Source organism: Nelumbo lutea, chromosome 6 (assembly GCF_056320005.1).
Source record: "Nelumbo lutea isolate HS-2025 chromosome 6, American lotus-T2T, whole genome shotgun sequence".
Taxonomy (NCBI): domain Eukaryota; kingdom Viridiplantae; phylum Streptophyta; class Magnoliopsida; order Proteales; family Nelumbonaceae; genus Nelumbo; species Nelumbo lutea.
Window position 1 is genome coordinate 55,858,972 of NC_142689.1, and position 21,654 is coordinate 55,880,625.

The following is a 21,654-nucleotide window of genomic DNA, read 5'->3' on the forward strand; positions in this document are numbered from 1 at the left end:
TCCACCTTGGGATATCTAATCTCAACGTCGTACAAAACCTTGCTGACATAGTATATTGGCTTCTGCATCCCATTCTCTTTTATCAAGACTGAGTTGATTGCCTTGTCCCTGGTTGAGAAATATAAGTACAAAATTTCTTCTGGAGTAGGCCAGGTGAGGAGGGGAGGTGAGGCGAGGTATCTCTTTAGTTCTTGATGGTGCGAAAGAAGGACAAATAGTGGTCGGTGACTTCGACATGAAGCGGTTGAGGGCAATTATTCGGCTAGTGGTCAGCCAGTATGACTTGTATCTTCTCAGGGTTGGCCTCAAAGCCTCTTTGAGTAACGACGAAGCCTAAGAACTTGCCTAAGGTGATGTTGAAGGCACACTTGCTAGGATTGAGCTTCATGTTGAACTTCTGCAAGGTACCGAAGGTCTCAGCCAAATTCGAGGTATGTGCCACGACTTTTAGGATCTTCACCACCATATCATCCACATAGGCTTTGATGTTCCTCCCCATCTGATTTTTGAACACCTTGTTGACAAGGCACTAATAGGTGGCCCCTGCATTCTTGAGGCCGATGGGCATCACTCTGTAGCAGTAGGTACCATGCTCAGTGATAAACGAGGTATTCTCCTCGTCTTTGGGGTGCATCTTTATTCAGTTGTATCTGGAGAAGGCATCCATGAAGCTAAGTAGTTCGTACCCTGCAATGGCATCGACGAGGTGGTCTATCCTCGGCAAAGGAAAACTATCCTTAGGGCAGGCTTGGTTAAGGTTTGTGAAATCAATACAAATCCGCTACTTCCCATTAGCTTTCTTTACCAAGACCACATTCGACAACCAATTAGGGTAGTATACCTCTCGGATGAAGCCGACATCAAGTAGCTTGCCAACTTCCTCTCCTATGGTCTTCCAACGCTCCGATGCAAAGTTCCTCTTCTTCTGTCGAACTGGCCTAAAGCTTGGGTCCACACTCAGCCTATTAGTGATGACCAAGGGGGTCAATTTCGGGCATGTCAGCGGCAGACTAAGCAAAGACATTGGCGTTAATTTTGAGGAAACTTACCAGCTGAGGCTAATCTTCATGACCAAGAACTTGTTCATCCTCATCACCTGCTGAGGCTCGGCCCCTATCAAGACAGGTAGGGTAATTCTTCCCTCCGATCTGACCACGTTACCAAAGAAGCCGACTAGTGGGATGTTGGTTGGATGGAGGCGCTCGGGCACAATGTTCATTTTCTCAAAAGCTTTGTGGAAGACGATGTCGGCCTAGGAGCTACTATCGACGAGACTCCTCTTCACTGCGAAGTTGGCGATGACGAATAAAATGACAAGGGCATCCTCATGGGGGACTGTGACCCCCCTCAAGTCCTCGTTTGTGAAGGAAAGGGCTTCCTAAGGCTTCGGATTCTTGGGGTTAGGTCCATGGATGCTCAACTGCTTGGCATAGGCCTTGCGGGCCGAGGCCGAGGCTCCACCCAAGGTCATTCCCCCGGTGATGGCATCGATGATGCCGACTACTTGTTGGTGTTGTTGCTGTTGGGAGGATAAGGCACCAGCCTTGCCCTCGACGTACTGCTTGAGGTGCCCAAGGAAGATAAGGGACTCGGTCTCATTCTTCAAATCATAGCAGTCCTTTGTGTCATGGCCAGTGCCATGGTGGTACTTGCAGGACTTCTTTGGGTTCCCCCTCTTGGGGTTCCTCTTCATCTTTTTAGGCCACTTCATGAATTTCTCCTCCCTGACCTACATCAAGATCTGGGTTCGGGTAGAGTTGAGGGGTGTATACTAGTTATAAGCCGAGGCCGGTGGCTTTTTGTTGTCCTTGCTGTTATTGTTGTTGTGGTGGTGGTGGTCTCCGCTCTTCCACTTCTTCTTCAGGACCCCGTTATGGCGCTCGACTTCCCATTCCTGGTTATCCCCATCCGAAGCCTCCGAAGCCTGGATGTACTTCTAGGCCTTCTTGAGGAATTCCATCTTCGTCTTCGGTGGGGTCTTGGCCATCGAGCGTTTTAGGGCCGATTCGGGGAGAAGCCCGTTGATAGTGGCGTGCATAGAGACCATGGGGTCGAGGTCTCAGACCTCGAGCTCTTCTTTCTTAAAGCGGTCATTATAGGACCGTAGACTCTCACCTCACTTCTATTGATGAACATTGGCAAGACCACAATCTTCTGGCACCTTCAGTTGCTAATGAAGCGAGCAAGGAAGAGGTTGGTGAACTGCTCCAACAAGTTGATTGACCAAGGCGGGAGACGGGAGAACAAATGACGAGCGGCCCCCTTGAAGGTGGCTTGGAAGTCTGGCATGTCAAGGCATCAAAATACCCATAGAGTATCATGAGCGCTCTGAAACTCTTCAGTTGGTTGTTGGGGTCCGAGTTCTCGTTGTACATCTCCAATGCAGGGCCCTTGAAGTGTTAGGGGAGAGGCTCGGAGATAATGTCCGAGGTGAAAGACGTCCATCCTCCTTGTTGAATTGCCTTGTTCAGCCGAGGTGTCAGCTCGACTCTCTCAGGCTTGGTGGAGCTCATCTCTAACGGCCTCGAGCTCGACTTGTAGTTCTGCAATTCGGAGATCGGCTCAGACTTTGGAGTACTCCGAGGCCGGACCGTGTGCCTCTCGTTGGGCATGGTTGTCATTCAAGACGTTGTGGAGATTCGAGATGTGTGGGGGAGAGGCGCGGCGTTGGCTCTTGGCCCTTGAGTGGGCACTAGGATGGCCGAGGTGCCTACCTTCATTGAGAGGATTCTCTCTTCGGTGGCGGTGATGCTGTTTGGAGGGCTGGCGGTTGTCTTCGGACCGCGCAAGTTCTTCCTCCCTTCAACTGGGAGGTCTCATGTTCCTTAGAGGTGGGCGTTGGCTCTTGGCCCTTGAGTGGGCACTAGGATGGCCGAGGTGCCTACCTTCATTGAGAGGATTCTCTCTTCGGTGGCGGTGATGCTGTTTGGAGGGCTGGCGGTTGTCTTCGGACCGCGCAAGTTCTTCCTCCCTTCAACTGGGAGGTCTCATGTTCCTTAGAGGTGGGCTAGTGGGTTAGCTGTTGCCGGACTCCGAGGGCTCAGCCTGTCGAATGTTGGCTTGGCTAAGGGCTGGCAGCTCGGCCTGCTCACACCAGCCCTGGTGATCTAACACCCCGGCGGGCGGTTGCCTCGGGAGGGACCTCCTGCCTGGGGGCAGACTTGTTCCATGCGCTGCGTGAGGTAGTCTAGACAATTGAGGACTGCCTGGAACTGTTCATTGGTAACCGGGTTCTGGGGGTTCCTAGCTCTTCGTACCATGGTGTCCAAAGCTTAGGAGATCTTAAATTTGTAGTGTTTTAAGGGATCGTCTTAACAATGTTTCCCATAGACGGTGCCAATTGTTGAGACTTGGATTAGCTGAGGGCAGATAGGTAATTTTGCTCCTGAGATTCAAAGGATGGCCAAAGGGTTTGAGGGTCCAGAGGAGGTGGGCTGAGGCCGAGGTGGATCACTCCTTCGGATACGGTAGAGGCTGAGGGCTAGTACTGAGAAGGACGTTCGGGGAGACCGAAGTGCAGCTACTCACTTGTGCATACAAGGGGTCTGGAAGGGCTCTCAGAAGTTGCTCTGCAAGGAAGAGAGTGTTAGAAGTCTTGGGTTTAAACCCAAGGCAAGGACTCCGATGGTCAAGTTAGTTTCGACACCAGGTAAATAGTAAGTTTGGAGCCGAGGGATCTAGACGAGGTCTCAGATAGCACCAAGTCCACGGGGGAGAGAATGTAAAAGGTCTCAAAAAGTTCCAGATTCCTTACCTTGTGGGAGGCGCCTTGCCTTTATAGTTGGAGCTGCCTAGGAGTGGTTGGGCTCGGATGGCCAAAATGCGAGTTGTATGAGGGCTTGCAAGATATTCCAGCGGAGGCCACGCGGCGCTTGCAATTAGGCCCGCCCGGTTGTACCAAAGAGGTCCGTGCGTCCTTATGGCAACCCCTTGCTGCCGCTTGTCATCCAACACGTGTCAACCCTGTATTGGGGGAGCCGAATTTGCCTACGTCATGAGCCTTTTCTTGGTTAATTTTCTTTTGGGCCTAGGAACTAGCTTTTGGGTTTCTATGGTCCAGGAAATCCTCATGTTTCAAGTTTTTATCTTGGATTACTTGGACCCATGGTTATCTTTGTTTTACAGAATTTTCCAACCTAACTTCATCAAATTGGCTTTATTGATTTGTATCAATTTTCTAACTCCTAGCCCACCTCTCTTTTTATTTGTATGGATCGAGTCCCACCTAGAACGGGTAAAGTAATTATTGTTTTGTTTCGAGCCCCAAAGAAACTTTCTTTAAAGTTTATCTAAATCTTTTGAAATTTTTTTAGGTTATGTTTGGTTTGAAGGAAGTAGGAATATGAAAAGAACAGAGAAATTAATACAAGATTTCTAAAGATATCCCTAATACCTTTCCTTTAGTTTCCCAACATTTTCCTTCAAACCAAATATAGCCTTAGGAAAGCCTAAGATACTCATTTGATAATAAGCCATGATTCCAACTAATGAATTTAGGGGAGTTAATTATCCACCAAGGGATATAGTTTTGCTTTTCCGTCCTTCTAATTTATTTTTAATTCTCTCTCTCTCTCTAGTACCTCTCTGAAGGTGATTTTTGTTACTCGTTGATTGATGATGGCCGGGGTTGCCTAGATTCTTTACTTGAGATGTCTTTAACTAGGTGGCACACTTCCAAGTTAACCTTGGCAAATATTAGGCAATTGTTTTGATGTATTGGAATTTTAACAAATAGGTAGGGAGAGAGAGTATCTCCCACTCTTAAGCCTTCGCTTGGTTTAAAAGAATTGGTCGGTGACTCATTTACTAGAACTTGATAGTTTATCATTTATATATTTCATAGTCTAACCTATCTAGTTACCGTAAAAGCTAAAATTTTGCATAAGCAGATAATTCCATTCTAATTTATCATATGCTTTCTTCATATCAATTTTGTAAGCGGTATACCTTGCTTTACCTTTACCCTTTTTCATTGAGTGAAAAATCTCATGATCTATTTTAGGCTTATTATTTGTGATTTTTCTACCAGGCATAAATGCTAGCTAATAGGGGCACTATTTTCTCAATGATAGGCTTTAGCTTATTGACAAGAATTTTTGCAGTTATTTTATAGATTACATTATGCAAACTAATTGGTTAGTGGTGGTATATCTTATCTGGGTTTCTAATTTTTGGGATAAGCACCAAAAAATTTTGTTTAATTCTCTTATCATTTTTCTAAAATGAGAGAAAAAAAGCGTTTACCATGCTGATGATGGAATCTTTAATGATGTCCTAATATATTTTGGAAAAACCCATTTTGAGTTGGTCTAGGCCTGAGGTTTTTAAGTCACCTATTGAATTCAGAGCTTCTCTTATCTCAATCTCTTCAACTTCTCTTGTAAGTAAAGAGTTCTCAACTTTAGAAATCGAGGTATTCAAAACATTTAAAAATGGGAAAATCTATGATACAGACAAGATATGATATGGAAATAGTTTTGACCAATCAAAATCCACCCATGAATTTTGATAAATAACACCTGATTCGCTACCATATTTATGATTCTAGTTTATTGGTCAATTGTTTTTGAATATCATATCTTTTCCATATCAGAGCCGAACCTTTTAAAAATTCCTCTTTTCCTTGTGTTCTTTCACTGCTTAGCCTTTGGATAAATGAGTTAGTTAAGATGTTCTTAACTTGGTCCACCTCTATCACCCAATTATTATTAGCATCCTTGAGAGTAACATGGAGTGGCCATCTCTAACTATTAAGTTATGGCCTAGACTAATTGAAAATTTGGTATCACTTGAGTGGTTGAGCTTAATATGTTAATCTTAATAGTCCACTTTTAATGGCTTAGATTCATGGATTTGAATTCATAACATTATCATCTTGCTTTGATATTCTTATTCTATCCCACCAGTTCGGGACATTATCATCTTCTCTTGGTTTTAAGCTTGCCTTTCTCCATAATTGCTCATCATATATATTTATTTTAATTTGTGGGGTGAAGATCACGGATGATGACTTCAATTTTGGAAATAATATGTATGGTACTAAAATTCATTTAACCAACATATATAGTGCAATTCATGGTACATGAATAATTAATGTATTCAAATCAAACAACTCTAAGCTCCAAGTCCAAGTGCAAATAGGTTTACAATTACTGTAGGGTCCCTTTGGTTCCAAGAAACAGAGGTCTAGAATTGAAATTCCTACTGTTTGGTCGGGTGGAATTGGAATCACATTCTCATTTTTTATGGAAATGGTATTCTCCCATTTGAGGGAATGATTATTCCCCCTCCCCCTTCTTTGAAAATGAAATTCAATTCCTACTGATTCTAATTTTTATTATAATTCATGTTTGAACCAAACAGACTATGAAATTAAACCCTTTTAATTCTGCTTTAGAGGGATTTTAATTCTGATTCTAGCCATGAACCAACCAAACCCTTGGATATTTATAAGATAGGTAAAAATAACAAAAATAATTTAAACACTAATAATTTGGCAGTGAATATAACTTTTAAATAGGAAACACGATTCATGTGACAGACCCATATTTCTTATAAGATGGCATAACAACGAAATATGCATAGCGATTCATGTGACAGACCCATATTTCTTATAAGATGGCATAACAACGAAATATGCATAGCGATTCATGTGACAGACCCATCATATTTCTTATAAGATGGCATAACAACGAAATATGCATAGTAATAATAGAAATGAGTGAAACTTAGCTTAATATACTCATTATTTTACATTAAATTGTCTAACATTTATCAGCTTTTATTCATGGATTCTAACTAAGTCTGAAAGTATCCATACCTTGATGCGACTTTTGTACATCTATTAATGATTGAAACTTTTAAAAGAAAATTAAACTCTTAATAAAGCATGGATCAGTGGCCCTGAATATTTCACCTTGATTTATTTCAGACAAAATTCAGAGAATTTAGAATATAATAAAATACCTAAATAAGAATTTTGGAATATTTTGGAATAGCTGATATTTCAATTAAATAGTTTCATTATTAATAATTACAAAATTTCAATTCATTTGTTGGGAATCAAAATTACCAAAACGGTTCAATTCATATTTCTTAGAAGTTACATGCGCCACTCATCTACCTTCTTATCCAAAACGGAGTTTTCCCGGGTTCTAGATACGTGTCGGCAGTTGCCAGCTGGCACTCGGCGCGTGTTTACAGTTTTACTTTACACCAGTAAATCAGAAGACGACAACGGAAGCTACGGGTCGGCCGGGACATGTTAATCTGGTACTTGGTGCATTACCAAATCGCACCTGCCGGAGATGCTTCTACGGTTTTGTCATCTGCAACAAAACGATGGACCACCAGTTCGTCGTACACCCAGGGGCCCGTAGAAGTGTAATTGGGCCGTGCCATGCCGATACGATAAGATTTTGCGGACTCCCCGTGCTTTAGTGGGCCGTGCCGTGTCAGTACACGGGCTTGCGTGGACTATGTTTGGCGAAATCCTTCAAAGGTCAGATCTGATATAGCCTATGGCACGATCTCAGGTGGGCTTGGGTTATGTTGGGCTATGGGCTGGGTTGTGAGAAATATATTATTTAAAAAATTTGGAACAATGATAAAATTTTAAAATAAATTAATAAAATATACAAAAATAAAAATAAATCTTAAAATTTTATTTTATATGAATTTTGATGTATATAATTATTTATATATAAAATAATAAAATGAAAAAAAAATATATATATATATATATGATTTAGGCCGCTGAACAACCAAAGCCTGGCATCAGCAAAAAAATATATATATATATTAAATCTTACTCGTGTGTGTGCATGTGTATATGTTGGCTTATGGGCCTTAAGCCTGGCATCGGCCCGTGAACAGGTTACGTTGTCGTTTGTAACACCAAAATCAAAAATCAGGAACGGTTAGATCATCACACATCATGACATCAGCATAATTTCAACTATAAGCTCCCCAAATGGACGGTAGATACTCGGTTCATCCACTAAGACACAAACTCTGCTTTGACCGAGTCAAAGATCGTCGGTGCAACGAAGACGATCTTGGTAGTTGGTTGCTTTCCGGTTTCCGGAACAACAAACAAAGCCTCAGCAAAAACTTTGCAAGTAATCCGAAATGGAGAAAACAAATAAGAATCTACGGCAATAATTGTAGATGACAAGCAAAAAGATTAAAACCCAACGATCACAGAATTACCGTATAATCCTGATTCCTGACTGTCACTGTTAAGTTGGTTGGTCGATCACCGTATTAGCCGTATAATCCTGACTGTATAGTTGGTCTGTTTCAAGTTGCAACCAATCGATTTCTGAAAAGGGTGAGGGTAGTTTCGCCATTGAACAATTGAGGGGTTAAATGGAAACTGAAAAAACAGATTTTTCGTTGGATACGGTGTCGGTGTCTCGTTCGGCACCCATTTACAGGCTCTCTCTCTCTCTCTCGCTCGCTCTTACAGCTTTCAACCAGGTTAAAGTCTGCCACCAAATCCAGCTTCCCCACTCGTTCATTAGCTCTTCTTTCCCACCGATTCTGAAGCCGGAGAAGGTTTGTTATTGGTTACATTGCTTCCAGATCATCTTGATCTTCTCCATTTAGTTCAGGGAGGAAGGTTGCAGGCTTACAGAAAGCGATCGATTTTGTGTCATTTGAAACTCTGTAAAGTAAGCATTATTACTATTTAGCTTCCTAAACCTCCATTTTCGTTTCCATCCTGCCAATGTGTTAGTTTTCATAGTGATCTAACTCTAGAAATTTGCTTCTTGTTTGGCTGTTCAAGCACAGCATCTTTTTTTCGAGAGAGAAAATCGCAGAGATCTAATGGGAGGTAAAGAGAAATCCAAGGGATACTGTGGATGGTTAATTGCTTTCGTGGTCTTGGGAATCGTTGTCGCGGTGATTGTACTTACCGTAAGGCACAAGCATTCATCTCATAAACCGGTGCCTGCTCCTATTCCCGGTCCTCCGGGAGCCATCGAGAAGAAATATGCAGATGCCCTTGGAGTCGCAATGCAGTTCTTCGATGTTCAAAAATGTACTCCCTTTTCTTCCTATTTAACGATTTATTTATTGCTCTTCAATGTAGCCTTAGAGTTAGCAAATATCCTATGTTTTAATGCAGCGTTCCGTACATCCAGATCTATCATGTTATTTCCATGATTTTTCGTGTTCTGTTTTCTTTTCTCTATGTTTCTTGTGCTGATCTGGTGATTAGAGTATTATCCCATTAATAAAGAAGAATTAGTGGTTGGACTTCATATTAAACAATGTGGATCTGGAAACCAGTTTCCTTTGCGCAGAAGGCCATAATTGGTTGTATGTTTATTATAGTTGCAACTGAATTTTTTTTTTTGATATTGCTTCTGAATAATAACTAATATACCAGTCAACCTTCAGATCTGAAGGCGGTTCCTTCTTCCTTTTTATTTCCTTCTCCACTTTAACTTTCTGTTCGTCATGCTGTTCAAATTCCGATCTTTTGTAGAGAAAGTAATTGGTTTATTTCCAATGCTGGGATTTGTTGACAATTTCCTGTCCTGCATAGAACATTGATGACTGGTTTCCAGCTTTTGTGTGTTCTGATAGTGATAATGATGATTTTTGTATTGGGTTAGAGGAAAAGGATTTGTGAGGAACTGATAATGCCTGTTCTTTTGCTTTATGCTTTTCTCTATTTCGTTTACGATCCTCCTTGACAGAAAGGAAGATGTCACTTCGTTTTTGCAGCTGGCAAGCTGGTAAATAACAAAATTTCCTGGAGAGGAGATTCAGCTCTACAAGATGGAAAAGAAAAGAAATTGGATCTGTCGAAGGGAATGTATGATGCTGGAGATCACATGAAGTTTGGTCTTCCAATGGCTTTCACTGCTACAATATTGTCATGGACCATTCTTGAGTATGGAGATCAAATGGATGCAGTGAACCAGCTAGAGCCTGCTCAAGACTCTCTTAAGTGGATCACTGATTATCTGATCAATGCCCATCCATCTCCCAATGTGCTCTATATTCAGGTTAGCCAAATTTTTTAGTCGTTGTGGTCAATAAAATCACTTGGGAAGAGACCCAATAGATGGTGTCATATAAAGCTGGCATGGATTAAGGAAATGCATAACCAATCCAGAGAGTGCCTCACATGATGAATGGTCTGAATTAGCCATGGGACCATAGCATCATTCTATATTTCTGAAATATGAAAGTCTCCAGAGAAGATGCCTGAGTAATCCATTTAGGAAAGTTTTGGGCCTTTTGGCCTATATGTGCATGTGTAGACATTCTGTGTATCCATCTAGGAGGAAGAATGGTATCTAACTATCTATATTTGACCTTTTCCTGACCAACACCAACTTATGCAAATTATAGTCCATCATTTGATGGATCTCTAGATGCATTCCAGTTTGATGACTTAAAATTAAAACAAGGACCCACTAAAGGGTGTTATTATCTTTGGCAGGTGGGTGATCCTGATATAGATCACAAATGTTGGGAGAGACCTGAAACCATGGCTGAGAAAAGACCTCTCACACAGGTGAATACATCTTCACCAGGAACAGAAGTTGCAGCAGAAACTGCAGCAGCTTTGGCATCGTCATCTCTTGTTTTCAAGTCAACCGACTCAAAATATTCGAGTTTGCTTCTTAAGCATGCCCAAGAACTCTTTACTTTTGCTGACACTTATAGGGGTTCATATAGTATCAGCATCCCCCAAGTACAGACTTTCTACAATTCTACAGGATATGAGGATGAGCTCTTGTGGGCAGCTAGCTGGCTCTATCATGCAACTGGAGATGCATCGTACCTTAACTATGTCACGGTGCAAAATGGTGAAAAGTTTGCTAATTGGTTAAGTCCAACATTGTTTACATGGGATAACAAGCTTGCAGGAACTCAGGTAGAGGATCTGTACTAAGAGCGGTAACATTAATTCATATTTTTCTGCTCGTGAATTGAGTGTTATACTGATTTTTTTCTTTAGTGTTAAGAATAAATTCATATGTTTTGTTTCAATATTTGTTGAATAATTGTTCGGTTTCAAATAATATGAATAAAAAGTATTGTTTTTACCATGTTGCATTCAATCTTTTGTTCTTATCTTGCATTTCAACATTCTTCAATGCCTTTTTACCTTTGGTTGTAAATTACTTTTGATAAAGCAAAAAAATAACACAGTTGTCTTGTAGTTTGGAAAATTCCGGAATCTATTTCATTCCATAGAAAAAGCATAAAATTTATCAGATCCAAAAGAATTTACCTTGAATAGCAGCATTTTTAGAATTACTGGTTATTCATTTTAATTTGTGAATCCAGGAACCTTCCATCTAATATCATACTTTTTTTCTTGTCATGATGTCATCCACTGGCATGATATTCTCCTATATCAATTTAGGAAGCTTCTTTCTCTGTTGGTTATTAGTTGAATATCATGATGAAGAAATTGTTTATCTCTATGGTGGCTTATGAGGAATCAGATCTTCAGGCCAATAGAGGCATGATGTCATAATGCAATAATATAAATTGGAATCTTTCTATTTGATCTTCATCTTTTACTCCTTCCCTTGCTTTAAATAATTGCTCCCCATTATATAGGATGGATACAACTGTCTTTGAAAATCTTAACCTAATTAATTTATCAAAAAAAAAACCTAATTACCAATAAAAAAGCAATACTGATTAAAAAAAAGGAAAAAAAAAAAGCAATGATCATCTTGATGCTAATATGTATGTCTAGTTTAGATGTTCATTTTTGCTATGTTTAACATTTCTTTCAGCATTTCTTCTTTATTTTCTACGGACTGGGCCAATGGTTGAACCATTTAGGCTGCAAACCTCCTGGCCAAGTAGCTCTATGTCCAGTCCATCTTTCAGAACATTGATCCACTATTCATGTTCTATTTGTTTACAGAGTTTTGCAAGACCATGTTAAATTATATGGGACTCCACTGCTAATATTCGTTAAATATCAATATTGGAGCAGGTTCTATTGTCCAGAGTAAGCTTCTTTGGTGCAAAAGAGGTATCAGATGAAGAGAACCAGGGCCTCCACATGTACAGGAAAACTGCTGCTGCTATTATGTGTTTTCTTCTTCCAAACTCCCCACGAGCCACACACAGTAGAACAGATGGTAATTTCAATTCTGATATTATACTTGAGATTTCCTCAAAACCAAACACTATTCTGGTATTTGATAATGGCTAAAAATAGGCACTGAAAGTGGAATGTGGAGCTATGTTACCCAGATATGGCAAGGACACTGCTGGATACAGTATTGGATGCCAAATTTCCACTAAAAATTTAAGTATTCAACATGATACGGAACCCATATATGGGTATCAGGGTATCATAGATCTGAAAATGATTCCAAACTTAAAAACAGCTTGCATCCTGGGGTTTTATTAGAATATGATAAAATTCATCCTGAGGTATTGTTAGCATATGTTAAAATTCTTAGCAGTAAAATAGTCACCCCAATGCCTGTGCTTCATAGTTTCATAGATAAGTAGGTCAGTGGTTACTGATAATTCTGAACGAGGCATTTTTAAATTGGCAATCTTTCCTGCATTCCGTTTGCAGTGCCTATTTAAGCAATTTGCAAACACCACCAATTTCTTGGGTCCTCCTGCATGAGGATGACGTGTATGGAAAAGTAGAGAGGATTTTTCCATTCAGCTATCCTAGTCAAACTAGTTCTCATCAGAACGTCTTGCAAGTTGTGTCATAACTCCAATACCTTATGCATAGGCTTTCTTTATTTAGAAAGATGCTTACACCCATGCATAGAAGACTATTTACAGAACCCGTTAGAGAAAGTGATTTGTAACAAGTTGAAGGGACTAGAAGAGCTAGGGGCAGACCCCAAAGAACTTGGGTGGAAGTAATAAGAAATGATTTAAGAACCTATAGTTTAACAATGAATATGACACTGAACAGAACAGAATGGCGAAGCAGGATTCATGTAGCTGAACCCATATGCTTGGGTCTTGGTACAAGGCTTAGATGGGATGATGATGATGACAGATGCTTACACCCATAACTAATGGTCTTTTTCTCCTTGTCAATATATGCTTCTTTTTTTTATCCATTGAACCTTTGAAGTGTTTAAATCCTCCAGTCAGTCTCCAACTCATCTAACACTAAGGGGTTAACCAGAATGTTATGGGTTGATTAGTGCACAAAAGTACAGTATTGATTAATATGAGTGATGGATGTAGAGATCATCATAATATGGATGCATTGTGCAATTTTCCTTGTGAGCAGATTGGTTTGGAGAGTCATTCTTCTGTAGTGGATTCGTGATATAAGTCCCACCCAGTCATTCTTCTGTTGTGGACCTTGTGGTCCACCAGAACTGCATTCACTTGACTGATTTACTGTAACGATCTTGTTCTCATAACTTCCATAAATTCCTAAATGGAAGTCTCCTGCAGGTTAATTTGAAATTGAAACATCCAATGCCCTTTATATTGTCTACATTTTCACTGTTGTTATTATTTACGCAGGTGGCCTCCTATGGTTTAGTGAATGGAACTCTTTGCTGCATCCTGTTGCTTCTGCATTCCTTGCTGTTATTTATAGTGATTACATGCTTATGACCCAGACAGCAAGCATAACCTGTGGTGGAGAAGCCTTCACACCATCAGATCTCCGAAACTTTGCCATTTCACAGGTATGTTATCAGCGTTCTTCCACACATCAATAAGATCCATTTTATGCAAGGAGAGGTTTTTGACAAGGCTTATACTTTTGTTTCCCCTTTCTTCAGGCTGATTATGTCTTGGGAGACAATCCACTGAAAATGAGCTATCTTATTGGTTATGGTAGTAAATACCCAAAATATGTACATCATAGAGGTGCTTCCATTCCAGCTGATGCGGATACTGGTTGCACTGATGGGTTTAAGTGGCTTAGCTCCTCCAAACCCAACCCAAATGTTGCGATGGGTGGACTTGTCGGTGGACCCTTCTTAAATGAAACATATATTGATTCCAGGAACAATTCAATGCAAGGGGAGCCAACTACTTACAACAATGCTCTCATCGTTGGCCTCCTATCGGGCTTGGTCACCACATCCTCTGTCGTCCAGTCTTTCACGTAAAAGAAGCTGTTAATTAATCTCTTATGTTGTATGAAATATGCATAGGATGGATTGTATTCGGTTCCTGCCTCATTAAGTAGCTTTCACAGAGCAGTATATTATACAAGCAAGGACCACGCCGTGTTAGGGGTGTTGATGTGCTGAGTTGGTGAACAAGAGCTTTGGGGTTTGTTCTTCTACTCAGTACCCACTGGATCTTGGGCTGTCTATATGGTGGGTCAATCAGGTGGTCTTGAGCATGATTTTAAGGCTTAATATGGAAACAATCTGCGCAATTGGGACTGATGGTTTAGCTCAGTAGAGTAGACTCCTAAAATTTGCGCTCAAAAGGGCCCCTGCTGAAAGGCTGAGAAGATAGTGCATTCAATTTCTTCATTTCTGTCCAGGATTTCTAAGTATTTTATTTGTGAAAGCTAGTGTTGAATTCTTAGTTTAATTTGTTGACTGATGATATGGATTCATGAGTTAAAGAAGAAAAGTTATTCTGTTAGTTTTTCTTTTCTTTACTTGTACTTCTATAATAAGGTGAGCCTTAAACAAGATGGATGTGGATATTGTATGCATTGTTGAGTATTGTTTTATTAAATTGCAAGAGCAGCCAATCCAGCTTGTTGGCTAATGGTTGTGTTTGGGATGGGAATGGACTTGACTGCATATCCTGGGTAAGTGGATGAGTTCTGGAATCCAGACTGGGTATTGGGCCTTAGCGAATAAGGGTTTGCTCGCGCATGAGGTCTAACTGGAGCACCAGCATCTTTTTCATACATTGTAGGGCTTGAGCTTGAAAATACCTTCACACAGCCTGAACCTGGTCCTCTAGCACTGCCAAGAATTTGGCTGTTTGGGAGCTTCCTACATGTTTCCATGGTGTGGGGTAAAAGAGTATTTGCAACTAATAAGGCAAACAAAGAATTCAATTGAGGGCAAACGTGTCATGCGTAGGAAGCTCCAAACAACCCAGCTTTTTCTTTTCCATTCTCAACCTGATTAGTTAAAAAAGGAGCCAGAGTAGGAAAAGCCTTTTTCGTCCTAAATAAACAATAATCGACCTTAATATTATGGAAAAGATAAAGAAAGGTTGGAAAAGTAAGGTTCAAAGTATGATACAGGGTGATACGCCAATAAGGCATATTGGCCTACCGGTTTAAGGCCGGTATACCCCTGAACCATTTGCCGATCCGAAACACCCCCCCTGTAGGGTTGTATTGGGAAGGCTCTAATACAATACGGCCGCTACATATTGTATATCAAAACACAGACTAATGTATTGTATATCAAAACACATACTATATTTTGTACCATGAATGAGATACTGGGACTGGGTGGTGTGGCATAGATTATCAATCCACACTAGACCATTGTCTACAGATGTTTTGTATAGTGGATTGAAATTATTTATATCCAAAGGGGTGTTTTGCAAGTGTGGTGGGGACTAGTGTATTCATTCCATACATATACAACTTGTATGATTTATATAGTTGATCATGAATAAAAAAATTATATTTTAAATACAAAATAAATAGGAAAAAATAATACAAAATAACAATGGTTAAAATAAAGCATTAATGTGTAATTACTAATAAATATAAAGAATTCAATGTTTAAAAAAATCATCATAATATTATATTATCTTGTAATATTTAAAATTACTAAAATCTAAATAAAAGTTAATAACAAAGGAATAAAAGTTATTAACATTTATAAAAAGAATGAAAAATCATTATAATAATTTACAAAATATAGTAATAAGACACCGTTAACCATGGGAAACACCAAAAATCATTTCACCATTTCAAACAAAAACTTTGTCATTGAAAACATCAAAAATATTGAACCAAACATTAGGTAAACTATCAATAGTTAAAACATACTTGATTGAGAGAGGTGGATGGGGGTGATGCAATGGTGGTTGACGTGAGATGCTCCCTTGACCGGTGGAGGAGAATGGTGACAGAAATGGGATGGAGCTACGGCTGAAGAGAACAAGTTTCGGGCATGATTTTAGATGGACAACAAGATAGATGAGAGAACTTCACCATACCTATTCGAGATCGGTGGAGGATACCAGCATAATGGTGGTTCTATGGTGGTGGTCTAGTGGAGAAAAGTGTTGAAGTCGAGTAGAGTTCCCCTATCTAGTATTTGAAAATGGTGGAGTCGGGGCACAATTGAATCGAGTCGAGCTGAACTTTGGCATATCTTGGCTTTGATCGATTAAATACTATTAGGTTCTAGTTTGAGCTTGAATTTGACTCGATAAATACTACTAGGTCCTATAGTGTCACGACCTCTTATTCCAATCGAGCAACTTCTTTTTCAAGGTTATTTGATTTCTATTCAAAGTATTGACATTCAATAAAGTTGACATCATATATATGTATCTGGAGTCTTTCTTAATCTTTTTCATTGCTTTTCTTAAAGCTTTTTCTTTGGCCCTTTTTCTAAAATGCTTGAAAATTCCTAAAAAAAATCTCAATCGTCCCCATACTCCTCAAAGATAAGGGTAGCATAATACCCACGATTATCCCTCTCGAGTTTCAATTGTGAGTGTGGCAATCTCATCTTTTTAACCAAATGTTTGATGAATTTTTTTAAATGTATTTGATACACTTTTTATTCTGCAATGTGCATATAATTGGTGTAAATAAATCATAGACATACAAAAATATAAATAAGATTCTCCAAGTTGAATAGTTCATACAATGCATGGAAGCATAATATCCAATTCAATAAGGATCACTACTATTTGGCAATTAATAGTGTAGACAATTAATATATGAATGATACACTTGTAATCATTCAAGTTATCTAAAATAATAATACTAAAGATGATACAAATATGCAATCTGACTATGTTGAAAGTAGTCACATGTGCATTGACTTAAGAAATGCAACTTCTGCCTTTGTTGTTGTTATTGTAGTGGATAGGAAATGTTAATTAACAAAGAAATTACAAGAGAAAAACATAAATCAATAATTTTCAAAACATGAAGATGAAGATAAAGAAACATACAACCTAAAAAGTATTTGTACATTTGTTGTTTCTTGATTGTCTTTGCAAAAAACACCAATGAACTATATACCTAAACATCTATCAAGTAGGTAAAGTAAATACTTTCGCAAACCACTTAATAGCAAAAAAGTAATCAAATTAAACTTATAGAGCCGGAATGGCAACATATACATCCATTGGCTTACATTGCAAGATACCCTTCAAAAAGATATATTCTAAAATTTGTTGGAATTTGTAATATTAATAGTCAAGGTATAACAAAGAGTAAAAAACAAGGCTTTATAATCCCAATGTAACAAAAGAGTTAACTATGATGATTAATTAAACCCTATTTCGAAAATTGCATTAGAACATTTTTTACTCTGCATTTGATGGAAAGGTCATGGCTTGTTGCCTTAAAAATCATGAGTTCTCTTCAAGATAATTGTCATATTTACGTGAAGGAAATTTAGCAATTTTCTCTTGTAGTATCACGACCTCTCATTCCTTTTCAAGGTTATCTGATTTTCATTCAAAATACTAGCACTTAATAAAGTTGGCATCCTTTATGTGTATCTGGATGACTTTCTTAATCTGCTCCACTACTTTTATTAAAATTTTTTCTTTGTCCCTTTTTCTAAAATGTTTGAAAATTCCTAAAAAATTCCAACCATCCACATACTTCTCAAAGATAAGGGTACCACAATACCCATGGTTATCCCTCTCAAGTTTTTTGAAATGTATTTGATACACAGTTTATTTTGTAATGTCGATATGGTTGATGTAAATAAATCACAGACATACAAACATAAAAATGAGATACCTCGAGTTTTATAGTTCGTACATTGCATAAAAGCATAATATCCAATTCAATAAGAATTACTATTATTTGACAATTAATAGTATAAACAATTAATATATGAATGAAACATTTGTAATCATTCAAGTTATCTAAAATAATAATACTAAAGATGGTATAAATATGCAATCCGCTATGTTGAAAGTAGTCACATGTACCTTGACTTAAGAAATGCAACTTCTGCCTTTGTTGGTGTTGTAATGGATAGAAAATGTTAATTAACAAAGAAATTACAAGAGAAAAACATAAATCAATAAATTTCAAAACACGAAGATGAAGATAAAGAAACATACAACCTAAAAAGTATTTGTACATTTGTTGTCTCTTGATTGTCTTTGCAAAAAACACCAATAAACTATATACATAAACATCTATCAAGTAAGTAAAGCAAATATTTTCACAAGCCGCTTAATAGCAAAAAGTAAGCAACTTAAGCTTATAAAGCTAAAATGGCAACATATGCATCCATTGGCATACATTGCAAAATACTTTTCAAGAAGATATTTCAAAATTTTTTGGAAGTTGTAATCTTAATATTCAAGGCATCACAAAGTGCTTTATAACAAATATATATATATATATATATATATATATATATATATATATATATATATATATATATAACTTAATAATCCCAAAGTAACAAAAGAACTAACTGTAATGACTAATTAATGCATATCTCGAAAATTGCATTAGAACATTTTTAGCTCTGCATCTAATAGTAAGGCCATGGTTTGCTGCCTTAAAATCCTGAATTATTCTTCAAGGTAATTGACATATTCACGTAAAGGAAGTTTAGCAATTTTCTCCTATAGTGTCATAACCTCTCATTCCAATCGGGCAATTTTCTTTTCAAGGTTATCAAATGTTAATTCAAAGTATTGCCATTTAATAAATTTGACATCATCTATATGTATTTGGAAGAATTCAATTGTGGGTGTGGCAATCTCATCTTTCCAACCAAATGTTTCATGATTTTTTTGAAATATATTTGGTACACAATTTGTTTTGCAATGTGCATATGACTGTTGTAAATAAATTACAAGCATGCAAACATAAAAATGAGGTACCCCAGGTTTAATAGTTCATATAGTGCATGAAATCATAATATTTAATTCAATAAGAAATGCTGTTATTTGACAATTAATAGTGCAAACAATTAATATATGAATGACACACTTGTAATCATTCAAGTTCTCCAAAATAATAATACTAAAGAATGTATAAATATGCAATATGAATATGGTGAAAATAGTCACATGTACCGTGACTTAACAAATGCAAGTTCTTCCTTTGTTGTTATTGTAGTTGAAAGAAAATGTTAATCAACAAAGAAACTACAAGGGAAAAACATAAATCGATAGTCTTCAAAACATGAAGTTGGAGATAAAAAAACATACAACCTAAAAAGCATTAGTACATTTGTTGTCTCTTGTTTGTATTTGCAAAAAACACCAATAAACTATATACATATACATCCATCAAGTAGCTAGGGCAAATAGTCTTGCAAACTGCTTAATAGCAAAAAGTAAACAACTTAAACTTATAGAGCCGAAATGGCAAAATATACATCCATTGGCATATACTGCAATACCTCTCATTTCAATTGAGCAACTTATTTTTTAAGATTATCTGATTTCCTTTCAAAGTATTGGCATTCAATAAAGTTGACATCCTCTATATGTATCTAGAAGACTTTCTTTATTTGCTCCACTATTTTTTGTAATCTTTTTCTTTGATCATTTTTTAGAATGCTTGAAAATTCTTAAAAAATCCCAATCGTTCACGTACTCCTCAAAGATAAGGGTAGCACAATACCCACGGTTATCCCTCTCTAGTTTCCATTGTGGGTTTGGCAATTTCATCTTTTTAACCAAATGTTTCATGAGTTTTTTTTGAAATGCATTTGGTACACTGTTTGTTCTACAATGTCCTTATGGTTTCTATAAATAAATCTTATACATAAAAATGAGATGCCCAGGATTTATTAGTTCTAGAGCAACATCTTTTAGTGTAATATGTAAGGAATATAAAAAGGCAAAAAGAAATGAGATGTGGAAAAAGGCAATGCATTTATTTGCCCATAGTTGTGTTTGTTTGGCCCATTCTCTTGAGTTGTTTCACAAGATATACAATATTAGAGGCCCATTTCTAGGAGTACCACACCCTTGAGTTCTTCACAAAAAATGAGCAAGTGACACACCCTTCTTTTTTAACTTTAGCCAAAGTATATAAGGTCCATTTCTGGGTTGTGGTTTTACGATTTGCTTTCTCATGACCTAATAGGCATCAATATGAGGCTAAATAAAGTTCTCTTCCTTTTTGGCAAATGTTGTAAATGGGGCACTTGAATGCTTATCTAAGGATCTTGGTATTGCTGAGAATACTGTGTTACAAGGTGTTTTTTGTTACATGCTTGTTAAATATTTGTTGCAAAATTTGTAAATTGTGATGCATATAAAAAATTGATGTAGGAGAGGTAGGGGTTCATACTAATTTAAGATCCAGTGGTGGGCTTTATGGGGTGAAGGAGGGGCTTTATGTGGTTAAAGATGTAAGAATATGGATGGAAAAAGCAAGGGTCAACTTGCTATCCACCGAAGAACAAATCAAAACAAGGAGAAGAACTCTTGTGTTTGTAGTAAGTGGAAAAGAGATACTCTTAGCAATTACCAGAATCTAAATCAAACTTTATTTCATCAATAATAATCATCATCATTTAAATCTTATCCAAATCATATGAGGTTGGCTACTTGAATCCTGTTCTGCACTTTCTAAACATTTATTGTCAACTGGATAGGCTCTGGTGAGGTTGGTTCGGCCCTGATTTTCTGGTCAGGTTTGATTTTTGTTCCTTTCACATGGGCTTATATAGTCCATTTTACAAATAGAACAAAAGGAAAAAAGAAAACATAAGTTTCAGAATTTCAGATGTCAATATCAACAACTTTTCAAAAGAAAAAAAAGACCTTCATATGCACATCATAATGTATGTGTTGGGACTATGGAGTGTTAGTATGCTAGGCCCTACAACGTTTACAAATGTACACGGGGTTCATATATCATAGAAGGTAAGCAGGCTTGAGCTACATGATGTCAATATGAAACCCATGGGGTTCATATATCATTCTGAAACGTATTCATAGAAAGTAAGCAGGCTTATGTTGTTCATATATCATAGTGTCATCATCATTTAGTATCACATCCTTTCAAAAATTATTTTGTTCCTATAAAAATGATATAATCCAGATAACCCTAGTTCACTGGCCAAGATAGCTAGCCCGGCTTACCCCAAGCCCAGCCTAAGATTGGACCTGAATAGGCTCTCCTATGATTAATTTTAGGTAATTATTGTAAACTTTAGATTAAAGGAGGTCAGTAGTTACACCTTTTTTGGCAAATTGTAGCAATAATCCTTGATAAAATATACTTGATCCAAAAAAAAAATGTATCGGGAATTTGTTGTTACTGTTAAGATGTAGACATTTTTCACACATCCTCACAATAATATGAACAGGAAATAGATATAGATGGATGGATAGTGGTGGGTGGGTAGATGTATGGATGACAAGAGATTTCAAAAGGTGAAAAATACTAAGAGCATGTTGCTCCACCTTGCTACCTGGGCTCTTTGGTGCTTCGTGGGGTTGTATAGACAAAACAACAGAGAGATAGAAGAGGATCCAAATGGTAACATCTAT

At 37.9% G+C, this 21,654-nt stretch overlaps 1 protein-coding gene across 2 annotated transcripts; it reads left to right on the forward strand.

The window, feature by feature from the left end:
• The first annotated feature begins 8,388 nt into the window (after nucleotides 1–8,388).
• On the forward strand, nucleotides 8,389–14,592 carry LOC148848974 (endoglucanase 24-like). 2 transcript variants are annotated; one of them, XM_088949139.1, is made up of 7 exons: nucleotides 8,389–8,675; nucleotides 8,797–9,046; nucleotides 9,739–10,022; nucleotides 10,463–10,900; nucleotides 11,984–12,131; nucleotides 13,507–13,673; nucleotides 13,770–14,592. In XM_088949139.1, exons 2-7 carry the CDS (start codon nucleotides 8,833–8,835, stop codon nucleotides 14,100–14,102), a joined length of 1,584 nt encoding a protein of 527 aa, XP_088805265.1. In that variant the 5' UTR covers nucleotides 8,389–8,675; nucleotides 8,797–8,832; the 3' UTR covers nucleotides 14,103–14,592. The 2 variants fall into 2 exon arrangements, with proteins under 2 accessions (XP_088805265.1, XP_088805267.1); XM_088949141.1 differs by having other exon boundaries at nucleotides 8,390–8,675; nucleotides 8,792–9,046.
• The last annotated feature ends 7,062 nt before the right edge of the window (nucleotides 14,593–21,654 follow it).